Raw genomic sequence first — 20,405 nt, 5'->3', positions numbered from 1 at the left:
TTTTTAATGGCAGTGTAACAAAGATGATTGTATATACTTTTTGATCTTGAGTTTGTTGTCACTTTTATTAGAATAAAAACCTATAATGTAAGCGGGTGGCCCAAAAGCACAAATGCTTAGTCTTTATTATGTGGAACAATAGTATTGTTTTTGAAAATTGTTGAAAAATTTTACAAAGGGAAAACTGGTAAAACACATTTTATTTGAAGTCATGTGACTGAGTTGAATCGAAGTTGCCTGTGCTGTTTTCTGTTTCATTCTTCAGGACAGCACAGTTTCACTTTCAGCCTTTAGAAAAAGCCTTTCATTGCTCGCTTAATTCTGGTTATTTAATTTGACTATTAGTTAAGTATTTTCACTGCCTTTTTAAGAAACAAATAAAACCTTAAATGGGGCTGCCTAAAATCAAGCAAATCTCATAATGAGAAAAGTCTAAATCTTAATGTAAAATTTAAAATGTGTCTCTTGAAGCTGTTGTTTCCTTCTGTGGTCAGCTGTAAATAAAGGATGTATCTTGCTTTTTCTGCTTTGTAGAATCCAGTGGTTTAGGCAGGTATATGGGATTGGGAGAGTTTTTAAAAATTCCATCCTAATCTCAAGGGATGGCCTGCATGCTTTTTTCCTTACTGTACCAGGCTTCACCCCGCCCTTGCAGGAGCTATGAGTAGTTTTGTAATTCAGTGGTTAAAAGGTTGAACAGGGACTTTGGGATTTTAATACCCTGATTACCACAGAAGTGAAACAGAAGTGACTGGAGAAGAGTGAAGGGAAATGTTCTGGACTGTGACCAGTGGTGCTTCTCTAATGCAGCTTTTTCCCTCTTCAGTGCAATAATCTCTGCTGCCACTTTGAAAACCTGTTGCAGTAAGTGTTGGTGGGCTATTTTTGGGGCTTGTATCTGGTTACTTCCCACACACATGCTCTCCCAAAAAGGGGTGTGAGTAGGGTGAGTTGCTTCACAGAAGTCATGTAAGAATTGTACAAAATCATGGGAGGCTTCAGGCTGTTGCTTCAGAGCAGGCTGCCTAACCCAGCATGGTGACAATGTTGGCAGCAGAGGTCAGGGAGGCCAGTGCAAACTTCAGATCAATGTGGAGTTTTGTCCTTTCCTTTTCTGGAGGAGGATTGTAGATTCTCTGTGTTGATAATTGCACCAAAAAGTATTGTTTTGGTTAGAAAAAGGATGGAAAGATGAACTTTATGTGCAAATTTCTCTGTGAAGCTGATTTCACACTTGAAGGGCATAGGATAAAGCTTTTTTAAGGTAGAAACCAGCCTTAGTGCTTTTGCTTCTCTTTAGATAGATTTCAGTAAGAATTGAAGTGACAGTGATGTCAGCTCTGCTGAGTGTATATTTCAGACAATAATTTTCTTCTTTTTTTCTTTCAGACTGGGACTAATTATGGAAGAGAAATCCAAAAAATGACAGAAAAGCATTAGTTTTCTCCTTCTAGGACAGTCATGTTGGAAGGATTGGTAGCCTGGGTCCTCAACACCTACCTGGGCAAATATGTCAATAACCTGAACACAGACCAACTTTCAGTGGCACTTCTAAAGGGTGAGGGTGGCTTTGTGGTATCTTCTCTACGGTTTTCATATTGTGATTTAGAAAAGTGGGGTTTTTTTTGTGGTAACTGGAAGATGGAATAGAAATAATCACTTAATATTGTTTTTAATGACTATATAAACCCTTTTAATAAAGAGTTTGGTACTAGAACTTTATAATGAACAGTAAATGATCTTATGTTCTTTGCTCTTTATCAACACTCTTAAACCAATTTACACAAAATTTTCAAATGTATGCTCAGCTACCTTAGCATGTTGAATTTATATAATTTTTTCCTGATACTGTTCCCTCAACTTTCCTGTTGAGGGACCGTGGCAGGAAGTGTCTGCACCCTCTTACCTTTTAGTGCTCATAGGTGCTCCCCTGTACTCTGGTTTGTGTCATGCTGCATCCACGAGTTTTGTACTTTGTACAGAGCCCTCAAATCAATGATTTCTGTTCACCCTTTGCTGCTGTTATCTGCTGCTTCTGGTGAGAATGTTTTGTAATACTCCAAGGCTCTTCTGTATGTGCTTTTCACAATACTAAGAAAATAAGTATTTCTTTAGAAAAGACAATAGGGAGAGGTTTTGTCTCTGGCTATAACAAAGTTCAGTTCTAAAGCCCCACAGAAGATTGCTTCTGGATGATATAATGAAATAGCTTGAGCACATGACATTGGATTAATACATTAACAAGTGTATTAAATAACCATTGTGATCTTAACACAACCTGAAGTGATAGGTTGGCTTATTAAATCCCATTTAATTTTTTAAACAACCAATGCCAGTTGTTTTAGGGTTACAGTGTTCAAGTTGGCTTTCTTTAACATAGTTTTGTTTAGCAGACTTGTCTTATTCTTCTTTGTATAGGTGCTGTTGAATTGGAAAACTTGCCACTAAAAAAAGATGCCTTAAAGGAGCTGGAATTACCATTTGAAGTAAAGGCAGGTTTGTATTTTGCTTGTGTGTGCAGGACAGATATTTTCTAAGCAGGAAGTATTGCATGTTTTAGAGGACCTGTGAGTCAGAGGCTTGAACAAATGAGGTAGCCTGATTTTTAGGTTATTTATGTTTTAGATTGTTTGTTTCTTATACCACTTTTTCTTTGGGGATTTTCAAGGTTGATAAAGTAAGCTTTCACAGGAATCTGATAGTGTTTCTGGTTTGTTTATTCAGGTTTCATTGGCAAAATAACACTACAGATCCCTTTTTATCGTCCACATGTGGATCCATGGGTGATATCTGTCTCAAAACTGCACTTAATTGGAGCACCAGAAAAAAGAGAAGAGTTTGATGAGGAAAGGGAAAAGTTGCAAGAAAGAGAACACAAGAAAGCCCTTCTGCTGGCACTTGAAGAAAAATGGAAGGTGAGTCACACTTGTGTTTCATGATGAAGAAACCTCTGTGGTGGATGGATTGTGTTTAAGTCTCCTAACAAGAGACAGAACAAATGCACAGGGAATGGAGTTGGAATTTGATTTCCACGTGCTGACATAGTTCAGTTTCTGTCCTACCACCCCTCACCATTATGTCATATGTCCCACATATGTCAGAGATACATAAATATCTTAAGTTAACTTGTTTAGTTTTTCTTTCTCCCTGTTAACAATGTAACAAAGTATATTGTCTCCTTACCAAGTGTTACAGTGCTTAGTAATGCTTATCCCTGTTTCCTCTTTCAGAAAGAACAGCAACAGAAAGGGGAGTCTTACTGGTACTCAGTTACTGCATCTGTAGTCACAAGAATTGTAGAAAACATTGAAGTAAGTCTTTGCTTTTGAGTGGTTGGCAGTTACACATTTGCCTTTAAAATAGAGAATAATTGTAGGATAGCAAAAAAAAAGTACAGTGTGTTATGAAAGTGGCTTGTGTATGGGGAAAAGGGCAGGGACTGCTGGTATCTGGGGAGAAGGTAGAAGCAGGGAGTACAAATCAGAAATGAGGAATAGGGTTTCTGTTACGATAAATGTCTAGTAGAAATTAGTTGGAAAATTGCAGAAATTAAATATGAAATTGTTCCAGCATTAGTGAAAATACTACTGTTTGCTATAGTGATGTAAATAGTATATCTCTTGTAATTTTTTTTTCTGTCCAGTTAAAAATCCAGGATGTGCATTTGAGGTTTGAGGATGGTGTCACAAATCCCTCGCAGCCGTTTGCATTTGGCATCTGCATCAAAAATGTCTCAATGCAAAATGCAGTGTTTGAACCAGTAAGTGCAACTTGTGTGTACAAGAGCAGCTTGGATGGGATGCTGCAAAAAAATATAGGGCATTTAAAAATATTTTGGGTGATTGTAATGAATTGACTCTGTGCATTTCATGTTTTTTATTGGGTATGTAGAACTAAAAACTACATGGCACGTGGTGTATGATCTTGATTTTGCTTCTTCTGCTGCAGGTGGAGAAGCTTATGCGGAAAAAACAGATGGATGTTGCTGATTTCAGTGTTTATTGGGATACCAGTTGCACTTTACTGGGTGACCTGCCTCCTGGTCAGCTACAGGTACATGAAAGAGGTTTTGCATATGAAAGAGAGGTTGTTGTTAGTCTCCTTTCTGCACTACAGATCTGATTAATGTAGAATTTATTGGATCTGGTCTTTTAAGAACGAAAGAAGTCTACAGTTTCATGCTTTAGGATGGTAGGATACATGTGCACCCCACAAAGGCTGTGCTGTGAAATACCTTGTTTTACTTTTGAAGAGAGAACATGCCCAAGAAGTTTTTTCCAATGGACTGGCCTGCTAATAAAGTACATTCTAGTGCATGAATCCAGTGCATTCTAATGACTATTGCACACTTGCTTCTTAGAGAGTAATTTGCTTGTAACCCCCAGGAAGCAATGGATAGAAGTATGGAAAGTCGTGATCATAATTACATCATGGAGCCTGTCTGCACTTCTGCTCTTCTCAAGAGAAATTGTTCTAAGGAGCCTTTAAGATCCCGGCATACTCCACGGCTGGAGTGTGACATTCAGCTTGAGACCATACCCCTGAAGCTTTCCCAGGTAAACACCAACCTTTTACCTGCCAGTAACTGAAACAGATATTATAAAACTGTGGCAGTGTTTGTGAAAATAAATGCTGTTATTGTAGCATAAAATTAATACTCTCTGAAAGATTTTGTTTGAGAGGCAGCTCAAAGAGATATATTGAATAAGTTGTTCTAAAGTCAAGCATTCAAAATTGCTTATTTATTTTACTGAAACTGATTACTGCAAAAAGAAATTGTTTATTGTAGTAGTAGGAGTGGTGCATTGGGGTGGGGTGGTTGGGGTGGTTGGTCTGTACAATGTACAAAAGCAGCTGATGTTACGTTGATAACCTGACATGGAAGATTTCATTCTGTGTATTTGTAAATAAGGCCATAAATGGAATGTCACACATGAACTAGTAGTGGCTGGGAGAAGATATGTCACACTGGGGAAGAAAACTGTGACTTAACAATAATCTTAATTCTGCACCGTGTACAGGCCATTGCCTCCAGTAAACCAAACCTGTGGCTGGGTTTTTGACTGGGCTTTTTCCTCTCCTCTTTTGCTGGGAAAACACTCAGTACCACCTCACTGATCTGTGTGTTGTTTCATTAAAAGATGCAGTATCAGCAGATCATAGGATTTTTAAAGGAATTGGCGAGAAAGGAACGACAGCTTAAATACAGGAAGTGGAAACCAAAGGTTACAGTAACAGAAAAGTAAGTACATCTTCACATGGGGTGTTGTCAGCTATATTAGAAAAACTAGAATGAGAGAAGTACAAAAATATACATAATAATCATATTTTAGAGATTCAGTTTTCATGTTTTGTTCCCTACTTCAGAAATTAGTTACAAATATGCAGATATAATTCAAATATAAAATTATCCTTACTTGAGGCTTTCAGTCCAGGCTGTGTAACTCTGAATTTTGTTGTCTGTGCCTGACATGTGGCAGCTGGAGTGAATCCCAGTGGGGTGGTAGGACCCTGGGGAGCACTGTCCTATACAGTCTGTAGGACCAGCCCATCTGTGCTGCCCCAGTGCTGCTGCTTTTCCTGGCTGCTGGCCCACTGCTTTTCACTGAGTCTCCTGGACCTTTCACCAGCTGGACATGCACTTGCCTTAGGGTTTATTAATGAAATCCTGCTAATGCAGTCATTGAAAATGGTTTCAGCTGCCGGGAGTGGTGGATCTTTGCCCTGAATGCCAATCTTTCGGAGATCAGGGAGCAGAGGCAGCGTTCCACCTGGGCATTTGCGCTGCACCGCGCCCGGGACGCCGTGTCCTACACGGACATGTACTACAGCAAGCTGAAGGGGGAACCGCTGTCTGCTGCAGACCAGGTATTTGGACTTGACTTTCTTCTGCGGTGATGGTTAATGATATTACACTTGGTTTGTTTCATCTTTTCCTGTTTAAAACCTGGACAAGTTAAGAAACCTCTTCAGTTGTACTGCAGGCCATTTTCATTGAACTGACTGTCTGCTGACTGCAGCTGAGATTTTAATGATGAGACCTGGGCTTGTGGGAGATGTGTGAGCTGCAGGGTTCCTGTGTTTTTGTTTTGCACTGCAAAAAGCTGTCTGGTTTTTGACCTATAACTAGTGTTCACCAAAAATAGCATTAACTGCTGTAGAATTCCTGTGACAGTTGGTAAAATGCTTTCTTAACTCATGTTCTCTGTAGATCCAAGAGGTATTTAAATACCAGAAATGTGTCTGCCCATATGGTTGGGTAGATAATTGGGAAAAATTGTGGCTATTTGACAGTTGGGGTTGTTTATTAGTTTTGTTTTTCCAAGTTTATTTGAGGATGAAGAATTCAGTGCCCCTAATAATGAACCTATGACCTACTTCAGAAAGAAAAAACCCATGAACTATAATTAGCTGCTTTTTATCTTTATGTATATTGGGACTTTTTCCTCAAATCAGTTCAGGGCACCATGTACCACACCTGTATTAAAGGAATTCTATTGATACTTTTAAGTTGTATGTAATCCTTACTTTTGTTATTTGGGTATGAACTGTAGGAGTAGCTTAATGTACAGAAAATTTGTATAGTACTTGGCAAAGCCAGGTCTTATAGAGCACATATTGTGTTCAGCAGAGCTGTGAAATGTAGCAAGGGTAATGGCAGTGGACTAGAAAAATGTCTTTTGCTTTGTTGTTTCGTGATAGATTTTTTTAGACTTGGATGAATCACCAGTTCCCTCAAACAACTTGTTAATCAGTACAAAAAGACAACATGTCTGAGTAACTGACTATGAATACTACATCGTCCTAATTTACCCAGTTCATTTCCTCCACCTTCTTTACTCAAGACAGAAGCTTTTTTTTGCTTCTGGCTAAGCAAGGCATTCTCTTAAATCAATTTGTTTTCCCTGGTTTAATTTTCGTGCTGCCGATCTTGCTTCTTATTTGTAATAGGAGGATACAGTTGTGAATTTTTTTACAGTGCTAAAATAGTGTATTTTGCAATCAAATAAGCTTTATTTATAATTCAGGAGAATGTCAATGTTACAATTGCCTACCTGACTTTTCATTCATTTTCATGTGCTGAGGCACTTGGATACGATCATTAATGCCATCTTAAGTTTTTTCTACAAGTCCCTAAATCAGTGCAGAGATACTTGGCATGTTTGTGAACAAGATTCTGTACTGCTTTAATGCAGGTACTTTACCTTTTTTGTCTTTCCAGGCAGAAATGCATCGTATTGAGGATGAGCTGACTTACGAGGAGTTGAAGGTTCTGTATGAGATAGTTCATAATAAATTTCATGACTTAGCTGAGGTGAGAACATTCTCTTTACAGGGTAATATTTGGAATCTTTAAGTGATTATCTGAGGTATTGTTTTGCTGGAGAGCCTGAGCATGTATTTTCTTTGATTTAAAAGTGTTGCATTAATGCTAAAACTGCAGAAATGCTCAGTTCCTGCAGTTTTTGCTGTTGTGTCACTTGCACAGTGAAATCTTGGAAATCTTGTCTCGCCATATGATGATGTTCCCCAGCAGGATCCTTGCCAGAATTCCTAGGTCAGGTACTCTCCATGTTAAAAACAGAGAGGGGAAATGAAGGCCTGTAATGAATATTTTCCCAAAATAAATATGTGACAGAAGTGAGCCTCATGGAAATAGCTTGGGGAGCACACTTCATTAAATATGGACTAATTTCTGTAACAACACAACATAATCTCTTGCAAATACAAATGCTAAACTATAGAGCTGTGCTTTATGGTGTCAAATGACTTCTTTGGTTTAGTGTTTCTAGACTAAGATTTAAAGAGTGATGTGTAACTTCATATGTGCATAATCACATGTATATTGTTGTATGAATATGCATGCAGCTCTTAAGTGATGATATGTTTGTTATCTGTGCTGCTGCTCTCATCTAGGCTGAGTATTGATTGGGAATATCACTGCTGGACTGCTGAGTAAATGGGAGATGAAATTGTGTTTTTATTGTGGTGTTTTTTGTACACTGGTGATACTCTTTCACTGAGCAGCAGTAACATGTGTGTCTTGGATGTTCAAACAGAGTGTTAAAGAGCCCTTGCCTGATTCCATTGGAGGTTCCCCTCCAGCAGAAGCCCGTGACAGCAGCTCTGGGATGCTGCAGTACCTGCAGTCGTGGTTTCCTGGCTGGGGAGGCTGGTATGGATATGCTCAGCAGACATATGAAGGTGAACCTTTTGAAGGGCTGCTGCCAGACCCCAAGGAGCAGTGGAATCCAGAAGACATACTGGGTATGGAAACACAGGGTTTGCTCCCATGGTTTGATACCTGTTCCAGGGGGGCAGAAAGAGCTCTGGGCTTGTACTGTTAAAGGATTCTCTGCCAGCTGATGCACCCAGGCAGCAGAGCCTGCCCAAAGCTGAGCAGCCTGGACAGTGTGTCAGTGCCTGGATACCTGCTTATTTCCAAAGCAATACAGGGAATGTATTTGCTTGCACTGTTACTGTCATTTGTGGCAAAGAGCTTTGGGACTTCTTCTGTTCAAGTGTGTGTGTGGGTCATGGGACTGGGTGTAACAGGAATGGTACTGGGTTTTTGGGGTCTTTGTAAATTCAGGCTTATATTACCTTGATTGAAAGAGAAGAATTTCATGGAATATTCTTTTAAAAGGAAAAAGGTCTATCTGCTCTAAATTTTGTTTCTATTTTTCCCCCCAAGAGCTAGAGAAATCTTAATTTTCATATTCATAGGAACTTTCTTGTTCTTCAGCAGCCCTCCAGAAACTTAATTTATTTAATGTGTTGGTTTTGTTTTTTATTAGGCACAGATGAATTTTTTGATCCTGCTGCAGATGCTTCCAGCATGAATACCTTTACCAAGAGAGATCATGTTTTTGCTAAATTAAATCTACAGCTGCAGGGTGGCTCTTTCACTCTGTTGCATAGGAAGAAAAAGGTATTGCGTGCTGAAGAGACTGCTTTTATGCAGCTGGAGTTTTCAGGTATTAAGCCCATTTCTGTTCTTTCTTAAAAAAAATGAGGGCTGCCTCACAATCATTGTACTATATAACAAATTTCCATTTTTAGTGCAAATAAATATATATAAAGACTTCAAAAATACTTGTTTGTTGGATAGTATTTTTTATTGGTAAAATGTAAATGAAGTGTGTGCTGTACTAAAAGAAACAAAACAATTTTATGTATTTATATTCTAGGTGTAAAGGTCTTGGCAGAATCCCTTCCTCGCAGAAAGTCTTCCCTTCTCAAAGTTCAGCTTGGTGGTCTTTTCCTGAGGGATTTGGCAACAGAAGGGACCATATTTCCTGTTCTTGTTTTTCCAAATCCTGTAGGTGACAAAACCCCTATAAGTTACTATGTGGGATGCATAATTGTGTATGAAAATAGTCATACTCCAAAACTCAAAACATTTCTTATGCCAGAAGGGGAAAACAAAAGTCTTGAGGAAATGTTTCCACCTGTTGAATTTACTTTTTCCCTCTCTTTCTAAATATCATTTGTAGAGATCTTCATTTTTTTATTCTGCTTTACTGTATGCTTGTGACTTCAACCTTTCAGTTATATGTGTTGAGAAGAAGATATTTTGTTGAACAACATTTGATTTTTGGAACAATCAGCATTGCTGCTTAATCAGTGATTGTTCTTTTCCATAAAGCTCTATAGCCCAAATAGTGGTTTTGTTTCACCTGTATGCTGGTAAAGTAAATGCACAAATACATTCTAGAAAAGATTTGAGAGTTCTTTTCTGAGTGAACAAAATTTGAATCTAAAGCCATGAGAATTTCCCATGTATTTTGTACTTTGTACTGACTGCAATTTGCACTTCAGAGTTCAGCCTGTGTGCAGGAGTGGGGAGTGTTTGCTGCTTAGTCATATTGCCTATTTTTGCTTGATCATGTCAGGGCAAAAATGCTTATAATAATCTCAGACTGTACATATAGTTCAACAGAAAAGACTTGTATGCTTATCAGGTGGCTTGGTTGATTTTATCTAAACAGTCTTTTTCTTTTAAATTCTTATTAGCAAAAAGAGGTTGGCTGCATGTCTTCCTTTGGACTCCAAAGTTTGTCCTCAGAAATGACTAATCAGAGCACTGGTAAAGATTTCATTTTATGTTTGGTGAGATAATTCCTACAAACCAGAAATTTCAACAATAATTACCTAGAGTTTGAATTAATGCAAATGCTTTTTGCACATGGTAAAGATAAAATCATAGAAGCTTTGTTCAAGATGTAAGGTGAATGCAGGTTGACTTTACAGAAAGGAAGAAATTATGTATTTCAAGGCAGTAAGAGTTGCACTTACTGTTTGTTTTGGTTTAAAAATAAGTAGGAGTTCAACATTAGAACCCCATTTATACAAAGGTTTTTGTATATATAAACTTGTTGAATTGTGTTGATTGTAGAAGTTGATCATATTACTTCCTTTTTATTACTGAAGAATTCTTAGACACTTGTACTTTCCCAGTAGTGCCAGTTAAAAATCAGTTATTAAATTCTTTGGGAGTTGTTTTTTGCTTTTGTCTTCTTTATTTGTTTTGGATTTTTTTACATTTGCTTTTTGTAAGTAATTTTTTATTCTGTTGCAGATCCTGATGCCCCAGTGTTTGAGATGCTTTATGAAAGAAATCCAATTCACAGCACTTTTGAGAGGCGCCTGGAAGTCAGTACCAGACCACTAAATATTATTTACAATCCACAAGCCATTAAGAAAGTAGCAGACTTCTTCTACAAGGGAAGGGTTCATACCTCAGGTTAACCTTTAATGTGTTTTTTTTGTGGGGTTGGGGTTTTGTTGGTGTAATTGCATCTTTTCTTGTATTTGATTTTTATTTATTTTCATTCTTAGAAATATAAAGCACTAATCAAAGAATCTTCACTTTAAGTTCAAATTTAACAATACTCCAAGTCTTGTCTGGAGGGTTTTGTTCCTTTGTTTTGTTCTTTGTTTAATTAAATCAGGGATTTTGCTTTGGTAGACTCATGCTACTTGTGCTTTAAAACTGCAAGTTGGTGTTATGCCCCATGGTGGATGTTCATGTCCCCTAAATTAAAATGCATAAATAAGGAGAGGGGACTTATTCCTCCAATCTGTTCTCGCAATTGATGGAGTTTTTTTTGAGAGGGCAGTTAAAAGAATATTTCTGTAGTAATGATACAGAGGAAATAGTATTCCATTTCCTGTTGTATTTTTTTGTTGATGAGATTAAGTGTGCCCTTTGTTACATCTTCTTGAGATATCTTGATTTTTAGATTTGAACATACTCGTTCCTTAAATTTCTAAACACAACAAGATTTAGGGTTCTAGTACCTAGGCCTGTAACACCATAAAGTGGCCACTTTTGCAGTTTTGGTAGTTCAGTTTCTGGGGAGATGAGAAGTGACAGTGAGTAACCTGAGGAACATGAAAATGTTCTTGAAATACCACTTGGTTTTTTGCTGATTATGGTAAATACCAAAAGATTCAAGTTACCTGGTATAAAGGTACATGTGGCATCTTTTCTCACAAGGTGAGAATATTCCATAAATACTCAAGTTTAAAACAAACAAACCAACAAAGCAAACAAAAAACCACTGCCTACATGTGCACATCTTAATGTTTAGTCAGAATTTCCTCGGTGGCCGTACTCAGCACCCTTTCTCAATTACTCAAATTTAATTATTCAGGCTGAAGGTCTGTGAGAGAAAGACCAGAAAATTTATTAGGAAGTATTTTTTTAGGGTGATTACTTGTTTTGTGCTTAAATACTTCCTTTTTTCTGTGCAGCAACCTGGTGATTAGGCACAGTGACTTTCACCTGCTGTCTTTTCCTGTTCTGTATTTTACTACTAAAATTTGAAATAAATCTTTTCTCTTCTTTCCTCTTTTTCTTCTGATTCAATGAAAGGTGAACAAAGTTATACCTAGTCAGTTCTCCCTCTCTTGTGCAGGTTTTGGTTATCAGTCTGAGTTAGAGGCAAGAGTGGCTGAAGCTGCCAGAAGACAGTACAACAAGCTGAAAATGCAGACGAAAGCTGAAATCCGACAAACGATCGATCGTTTATTAGTTGGAGACTTCATTGTAAGTTTTTGCCCCCAAAATGTTTATGTGCACTTTTAGCCTTTTGGTTTAGGACTTGAAACTCTAAAGAGTGAGGTTTGTTGTTGTTTGTGTCATGTTCTTTGTGAGCAGGAGGGGAGTTTTCCAGGAGGTGTTTTAGATGCCTTTTGCTGTCAATCAATCCAGGCTTGAGGTGCAGGGCATGTTTTCACCTGCTGAAAATGTTTTTTTTTATTGACTACAGTGCAAGTCTGTGGTTTAACAAGGTACCAAACCTGAGTGTGGCTGCAGTTTGTGACAATCAGCTCATCAGGAGAAAAAGTGACTGATAGATGTTTCACATGGCTTTTTTTGGTTTGTTTCCTTGTGGGCTATTATGTCTTTCTTCTTAACTTTCAGGAAAACAGCAAAAGCTGGACTGTGTGCCTTGATATCTCTGCCCCTCAGGTGATCTTTCCCGATGATTTCAAGTTTGTGGATCCTGTGTTAGTTGTTGTAGATCTGGGAAGAATATTACTCACAAATTCTCAAGGTATGATCTAGAATTATTGCAGCTTTCCTTTTCTTTCTATCTTCTTTCAGAAAGTTAGAGCTTAAAAAAAAAGGGTAAAAAAAGTACAGGGAAGTTTTGGGGGATGTTCCTGTTTGTAAAGTAGAAAAAAATCATTTTCTGAAGATAATAAAATAAAAGTTAATATTAGGCAATAAAGCCAGTTGAAGAAAACCTGAGGATAAAAATAATGTAGTTAAGAAGATCTTACCTTTCATTTGGTTTTGAGGATTAGGAGAATTGTGTGGGCAGAGTAATGGGTTCTTTTTTTGACAGCTTGGTCAAAAGTAAATCTTGCAGTAAGTGGGTTAAAAATGAGACAATGGTGTATTTTAATAGCTTCTGTACTACGTTGTGACTGTCACCTCTGTGAATGTAGAAGTATAGCAGGTTTCTTGTTGAGGAAAAAGGAAGTGACAGTGGAAGGAGGCAAGGACAGTACCAGATATGCTTTGTGTTAAAAAAAATAGCACTTCAGACAGGATGATCAGATGATCATAGGAAACATCTGAGAAGGGAGAAGAATACTTACTTTTATTTGTTTACTGTGTTTTTAATCCACAGAAGATTCTAAGAGGAGTGCCATTTCTTCAGAAGCCAATGAATTGAGTGATGAAGAATATAAAACACCTCTTGCAACTCCTCCCAATACTCCACCACCAGAATCCAACACCAATAGTGACATCAAAATGTCTGAATTTACTGGAGTAGAAATAAGTGAAGAGCAGCTACAGGCACACTTAATGAGTAAAAAAATGTATGAGAGATACACACTTTCTTTTATGGACCTTCAGATCATGGTGGGCCGAGTGAAAGACAACTGGAAACATGTTCAGGATAGTGATGTGGGTCCAACTCATGTGGTAGAAAAATTCAATGTTCACCTGCAGCTGGAGCACAGACTGATCTACACATCTGACCCAAAATACCCTGGAGCTGTCTTGTCTGGCAACCTGCCAGACTTGAAAATTCACATCAACGAAGACAAAGTGCTGGCTTTGAGGAACTGTTTGGCACAGCTGAGTACATCTGAAGCTAAGTCTTCAGATGCTCTGAATTTAGGGAAAGACAAGATTTTTGCAGAGGTTGACCAGTTTGGCAGTTTGCACGATTCTGTAATGAATCTGACCCAGAGTGTTGTCATGCTCGAGCAGCACACCCGGGAAGTTCTCGTTGAGTCCCAGCTGCTTTTGGCTGAGTTCAAAGTAAACTGTATGCAGTTGGGTGTTGAGAGTAATGGGCGATACATCTCTGTGCTCAAGGTTTTTGGCACCAATGCCCATTTTGTGAAAAGACCTTATGATGCAGAGGTGTCCCTGACTGTCCATGGCCTCTTACTGGTTGATACTATGCAAACATATGGAACAGATTTTGATCTTTTGATGGCTTCTCATAAGAACTTGAGCTTTTATGTACCAACAGGAAGCCTTCGAGACAGCAGGGCTCAGTCCCCAGTCTCTGGACCACAAGATAAACATCCCATTGATGTTGCTGGTTTAGCAGAGAGATGCAGTACACCCTCCAACACCTCACCCAGTAACAATGGAAAAGATCAAGAGTCCTTGATAAAATTGGAGTATCAGTTTGTGAGTGCAGAATGCCCATCGATGAACTTGGATAGCAGTCTGCAGGTGATCTCTTTACAGGTGAACAACCTGGATATCATCCTTAACCCAGAGACTATTGTTGAACTGATTGGGTTTCTCCAGAAATCTTTCCCCAAGGAGAAAGAAGATTCTAGTCCTCAGCCTTTAATAGCTGACTTGGAGAGAGGTTGGAGGGAACAGGAAACATTCCAGTCTACTTATGCACAGAACACAGAGGTAGCAGTGGATATTCACTGGTTAAATGTACTCCTCCTCAGGACAGTTGCCATGTCAAATGGAGAAAAATATGGCAGAAAAATTGCAACAGCCAGTATTGGTGGCACCAAAGTCAATGTCTCCATGTGTAGTAAACTGGAGGTGAATGGCTCTCTTGGATGCCTTCACCTTATGGATCTGATTGAAGAGAATGTAAAGAACCAGTATGTGGTGAGCATAGGGAGCACAGGGAGGTGTGAAAATCTCACTGGCGATGTAAATTTCTTTGAATCTTTATTCTTTAGGCTTGATGATGGAAATAGCCTTCCAGATGCTTTAAGTTTCACTTTCACAGAAAAGTCAAAAGAGGAGTGTTCTCTCAACCTCAAAATGGCCTCCTTGCACTACAACCACTCAGCCAAATTTTTGAAAGAACTGACTTTGTCCATGGATGAGCTGGAAGAGAATTTCCGCAGCATGTTGAAAAGTGCAGCTTCAAAAGTGACAACAGTCTTGGCAACTAAAACTGCTGAATACAGTGAAATGGTTTCTTTGTTTGATACCACACCACGATCAAGAGATGTTGCCAATGCAGAAGATAATGAAGGCAGTGCATTTGGATCACAGTCCCTCAAAGCTGATACCATCAAGCTTATATTAAATGTAAACATTGAATCCCCAATTGTCTCCATACCTCGAAAGCCTGGTAGCTCTGAGCTGCTTGTAGGTCATCTAGGACAAATATCTATTCAGAATTTTGTACCAGGAGAAGATGAGTCTACAAGTGATAGGCTGCAAGTTGAAATTAAAGATATTAAAATGTATTCATTAAATAGTAGTCAATTTACAAACAAGAAGGAGCCTACAAGTGGAATACCCCGTGGGTCACATTCTTCATCAGGTCCTGCCAGCATGAACAGCCAGGAAGAATCTCATTTCACTCGTCATGACTTCTTTGAATCATTACATAAAGGTCATGGTATGTTAATCAGAGGAGTCTTAATTATTATAATATGAGTAGTATATGTGTTAAAAATATGTATTGACTGTATATTCTGCTTCACCCATCCTACTAAAACACATTGGTCTGTTTTAATGACAATGGGCTAGTTATTGTATTTATATCCATTTTTGGTCTCCTGAGCAAAAATGGAATTGTGCCTTTTAAGCAGAAACTGAGCAAAACATAACCACAGAACCTTAGTCCAGCATTGCTCAGGTTCTGAGCAAGTTCAATAGCTACTGTGTTATCTCTTCCATACAGTATTTATGGGCTAGTCAGTTCCCTTACTCTAATGTTGTTTTAATTTCACTTTCTCTTAAAGCTTTCCACATTCTGAATAACACCACGATCCAGTTTAAATTGGAAAAGATACCACTAGAGAAAGATTTGGATTTAACTTTTCCTCTGTGTAATGAAGACTTTGGAATATCAAGCATTATGAAAATTGAAGGCAAATTTGTGAACCCCCTTCAGGTAAAGAAATGTAGTATTTCCATTATCAATATAAAAATATTTCTCTGCATAGAAGATAAGTATTTTTCAGGCCATTATCTTCAGGTTTAACATTTTAGAAATCAGATCCTTATAGACATGGTTAGAAGAGACAGTCTTAAATCATAATAATAATGAGCAATATTTAACTTGTCTGGGGACATTTTAGACATCTTTATGAATTAGTATAACTTTTGCTTATCTTGATCACAGAACGAAAAGTGAATGTGTCACTGTCCAAATGACACTGTCCAAACAGTTTATTTGCAGTTGTAGTTGAAACTGAGTTTATTTGCAGTTGTAGTTGAAACTGAGTTTATTTGCAGTTGTAGTTGAAACTGAGAATTAATATGCCATTACCTTGAAAAAATCTGTGCAGGAGCAGAGGTTTTAAATAGAGAAAACTGGAACTTAGGAGACAAACCATGATGGCTACGTAGAATGTTTGTTTCATATATTACTGTGTAAGCTCAGGTGGTGAATTATTTTTAACTAACTCTGTTTGGATGGTTTTTGCCCAGGAATACAAGGTATCCTATTCTGGGATCCCATCCCATGTCTTTCTGGGTGGTGTCATCTTGCAGAGCTCATACAGAAGAGCTATTTTGCCTCAGTTTTGCATTGTTCCTTGTTTTGCATTGTTATTATTACTGTTGTTGCTATTGTTATTATTATTATTATCATCATCATCTTGGATGAACTTAAAATTTGTGTGGTTTGAAATTCCACTTACAAGTTTTAGATTATATGTATTGATTCCATTAATATAGAGAGCTCCAGTGTGATTGATGATTGTTTCTTTTCTCTACATTGTAGGTGGTGTTAGCAAAACATGTATATGAACAAGTCCTTCAGACTCTGGATAATTTAATTTACAGTGAAGACTTGAACAAATTTTCAGCCACTTCTGTATCTACAACTAGTCTTAGTTCTCCTTCAGCATCACTTCATAGTACAGGCACAGAATTCTTGAGTGAACGGAAGGAAAATGGCTTGTTCAGCCACTCTAGTTTTAATTCTGTTCCAAACAAGCCCTTAGCTATCAAGGAAACAAAATCTTTTACTCAAATTCAAGCAAACTTTCACATCTCAGAGCTCCAGGTTCAGTTAAGTGGTGATCTCACACTTGGGGCACAAGGTCTTGTCAGCCTTAAGTTTCAGGATTTTGATGTTGAGTTTGCCAAAGACCACCCTCAGACCTTGTCCATTCAGATTGCCTTGCGTTCCCTGCTGATGGAAGATCTCTTGGAAAAGAATCCAGACTCTAAGTATAAGAACCTCATGGTGTCCCATGGAGCACCCAAACCATCCAGTTTAGCACATAAGGAGTATCTTTCACAGTCCTGTCCCTCAGTGTCCAATGCAGAATATCCAGATATGCCACGGTCCCTCCCTTCCCATATGGAAGAAGCACCTAATGTCTTTCAGCTGTACCAAAGACCAGTTTGTGCCTCCCGTAAGAAGCAAAAAGAAGATGCTGATTCTGAGTATCCTCTGACTCCACCTCCTTCTCCATCAGCAGACAGATCCAAGTTGTCCTGTGGAAAAAGTAACTTTGATGGTTCATTAGTTCATATCAATATATTTCTAGTGGATAGGAAACATCCTGAATTTTCTTCTCGTTATAACAAAATTAACCGTAGTGTAGATGTTGATTTTAATTGTCTAGATGTGTTAATAACTTTGCAAACTTGGGTAGTAATATTGGATTTCTTTGGGATTGGATCCACTGCTGATAACCATGCTATGAAGCCGCAGCCTGAAGATACTCAGCAGACAATCAAAGCAGAAATAAATTCCTTGTCAGCTTCTCAAGTCCAAGAGCCTGTAAACACTAAACTGGATCTAAAGGTATACTTGACATGCAAAACAGTAATTGGATTGTCTGTCATAAAGCATCTGGTTTATAGCAACTTAAGGTGACATTTACAGCGTGTGTTTTATCTTCTGGTGGGGAGTGTACACAAATGCAGAAGCAGAATTAAAATGTATGTAGATGTAGTTTAAAAAAAATAGGAGTTATAGAAAAGCAGAACATTTGCAAAATGCTTGGCTCCCTTCCTCTGTGACCCTCTCTTGAATGAAAAGGTTGCTTCAATATTAAAGACCTAACATGCTGCAGTTGGCACTGTGCTGTTCTAGGTACTGTGGAGTTTATGTATGCAAAAAGTCTATATTTTATAAATATATATCCAGATATGTTTATATATCTATATGTATAAACATGTGTTTTTTGAAAAACACATGTGGTATGTGTATATAATACAGTCTTTGCCTAGAGGCCCTGCAGTCTAACTTACATGTGACAAAAGAGAGGATGAAGGTAACAGTGCTGGGATTTGTTCTTGGTCTGATCATTCTGAATTGTTTGGGAGACCCATTAATGTGCAAACAAGGCAGTAACAATCAGTGTCTCCAGTCAGATAATTGTTGTTTGCCATTCGAGTGTTACGGGGCAGTTGTCTTGGAGAAAAGCTAAACAAGATGTTCAGGCTCTGAAGTCATGTTTTTCATAGCAATTTCTTTCTGTTTTATTTGACCAGGTCCATTCTTTATCCTTAGTCCTGAATAAGGCAACCAGTGAGCTTGCTAAAGCCAGTGTGGCAAAACTTGCAGCTCACTTGCAAGTGATGGGTGAGTAGATTGAAGGGCTCACGTTGTTTGCAGCTTGAAATAAAATGAGTGCACCTGAGTAAAATGTGCACTGGAGTTATGATTTTAAATGTTTTTCTTTTGGTGCTCATTGGGGTTTCTGTGTTTTTTTCTGGACAAAATGTACATTCTCCTCCCACTGCTTCTTCCTTTGCTTTTTTAGGGTTTGTTTAAATCATGGCATCCCTCCCAGTTGTCAAACCTTTCATCATTTTAGCTGTGATTGGCTGTGATTTTAATACTTTGCTTTCACAGAGCAGAACAATAGTTTTTATTACTGTTCTAGAGGAAAAAAAGTAGTTGTATCCAAGCTTCACAAATCAAAGTGGTGTGATCACATGATGTGTGTAAAGCCTAGAGTAATGTGTGGGTTAATACAATCTTTGTAGTAGAAACACATGATTTTCTTTGAACATGAGGTTTAATGTTTAATTGAATTGATTTATTTAATTCCTTGTAGTGAGGCTATCCCACTAACAGAAACGTTTGGGGTTTAGTAACTGATTTGTGTTTGAGGATCCTGATTTTCTGTCCTTTGTTTTCCAGAGGGAGATTTAGCCTTGCAGGGAAGTATTGGAAGTCTTTCCTTAAGTGATCTTACATCTCATGGAGAGTTTTACAGAGAACGTTTCACTACAAGTGGTGAAGAGGCACTCATTTTTCAAATCTTTAAGTATGAATTTAAACTTTTTGTTACTCTATATTAGCTTGTTACTCCATTAACTTTCAACCCTCCCCAAAAACCCCAAAAGTTGAACAAACCCAGAAAACCCAAGCCCACAACTGTCAGGGCTGCATGATTCTGCTTTGGTCTCTTGGGACTTAAGTGGGGCTTAGAATATTTTCAGTTATAAACTTAAGATGTTTAACTTTGTCTTGCAATGTATGAAGAAGCAGAAAAGGAAAGGTAGTTTTTTATTTACCTCTGAAGGTGTTCTTGAAAGTATTTACATGGTAGTTTGTTCCTAGCTAAAATGTTTCTTTTTTTAAAGTTGGAAGAGGTTTTCAACTGATGAAATAGATTTTCCATTGCTTCTTGATTTTGGAATAAGGGGTTTGCTTTTATCATAATGTCAATTGGAATTTCGTTGTTGTGTTTTAACGAATAGGTCTTATCTTGTGATGTTTCCTGTTTTTCCAATTCATCAGATTAGAAATTATCCAAGTAATGTTATGGAATTAATTTCAAATATGACACACACTGATTCAGAATTGAATGTATACATTATCCTGCAGTGGAGTAGTTACCTTAAATGCCACTGTTGTGATATAAAATCACCAAAGGTCTAACTGATATGCAGAGATTAAAGGTACATTCCAAATGCAGAATATTTTTATTTGTTTAATTAAAACTCATCACCACTTAAATGTACAAAATTTAGTATCAAGTAATTAATACAAAACAAATACTTCATGTCTGCAACTGAAATAGTGTTAATTACATGCTGTGAACATTAGTTAAATCCTCTATATTAGTATTCTGAATGCAGCAAAACGTCCAGTGCAGTATTGTAAATGCACAGCGAGCCCCGTGGCAGGGAAGAATGATGCATCTGACTGCATGTTCTCAGAAGGCTAATTTATTACTTTATTATACTATATAATAAATAATACTATACTGTTCTACAGTAGAATACTATATTTCTATGTATTATATAGTATATAATTCTAGAGTACTATGCTATACTACAGAAAGGATACTTACTCAATGCTAAAAACATAATAATGAAAACTCGTGACTCTTTCCAGAGTCTCGACACAGCTTGGCCCTGATTGGCCAAAGAGTGAAAACAACTCACAGCAGAATGCAATGAAACAATCACCTGTGCGTGAACAATCTCCAAACACATTGCACATGAGCACAACACAGGA

The 20,405-nt window shown here is 37.8% G+C and overlaps 1 protein-coding gene across 6 annotated transcripts in view; it reads left to right on the top strand.

The window, feature by feature from the left end:
* VPS13D (vacuolar protein sorting 13 homolog D) overlaps positions 1 to 20,405 on the top strand; it is a 96,741-nt gene that overhangs the window by 1,078 nt on the left and 75,258 nt on the right. For 5 of the 6 annotated variants that reach the window (XM_039697390.1, XM_039697387.1, XM_039697389.1 and 2 more), the window contains exons 2-23: positions 1,390 to 1,558; positions 2,419 to 2,496; positions 2,725 to 2,915; positions 3,231 to 3,311; positions 3,644 to 3,760; positions 3,949 to 4,053; positions 4,386 to 4,556; positions 5,142 to 5,242; positions 5,700 to 5,868; positions 7,223 to 7,315; positions 8,061 to 8,268; positions 8,799 to 8,978; positions 9,192 to 9,322; positions 10,018 to 10,090; positions 10,583 to 10,747; positions 11,925 to 12,055; positions 12,434 to 12,566; positions 13,149 to 15,365; positions 15,712 to 15,863; positions 16,698 to 17,732; positions 18,425 to 18,515; positions 19,080 to 19,206. In XM_039697390.1, coding sequence (XP_039553324.1) covers positions 1,462 to 1,558; positions 2,419 to 2,496; positions 2,725 to 2,915; positions 3,231 to 3,311; positions 3,644 to 3,760; positions 3,949 to 4,053; positions 4,386 to 4,556; positions 5,142 to 5,242; positions 5,700 to 5,868; positions 7,223 to 7,315; positions 8,061 to 8,268; positions 8,799 to 8,978; positions 9,192 to 9,322; positions 10,018 to 10,090; positions 10,583 to 10,747; positions 11,925 to 12,055; positions 12,434 to 12,566; positions 13,149 to 15,365; positions 15,712 to 15,863; positions 16,698 to 17,732; positions 18,425 to 18,515; positions 19,080 to 19,206 — 5,846 coding nt within the window. In that variant the 5' untranslated portion in view covers positions 1,390 to 1,461. Of the gene's footprint in view, positions 1 to 1,389; positions 1,559 to 2,418; positions 2,497 to 2,724; positions 2,916 to 3,230; positions 3,312 to 3,643; positions 3,761 to 3,948; positions 4,054 to 4,385; positions 4,557 to 5,141; positions 5,243 to 5,699; positions 5,869 to 7,222; positions 7,316 to 8,060; positions 8,269 to 8,798; positions 8,979 to 9,191; positions 9,323 to 10,017; positions 10,091 to 10,582; positions 10,748 to 11,924; positions 12,056 to 12,433; positions 12,567 to 13,148; positions 15,366 to 15,711; positions 15,864 to 16,697; positions 17,733 to 18,424; positions 18,516 to 19,079; positions 19,207 to 20,405 lie in introns of those variants that run through there. The other variant, XM_039697391.1, reaches the window with a different exon arrangement.

Source organism: Passer montanus, unplaced genomic scaffold, assembly GCF_014805655.1.
Source record: "Passer montanus isolate IOZ18808 unplaced genomic scaffold, ASM1480565v1 scaffold118, whole genome shotgun sequence".
Lineage (NCBI taxonomy): Eukaryota > Metazoa > Chordata > Aves > Passeriformes > Passeridae > Passer > Passer montanus.
This window is presented reverse-complemented; position numbering and strand designations above follow the sequence as displayed.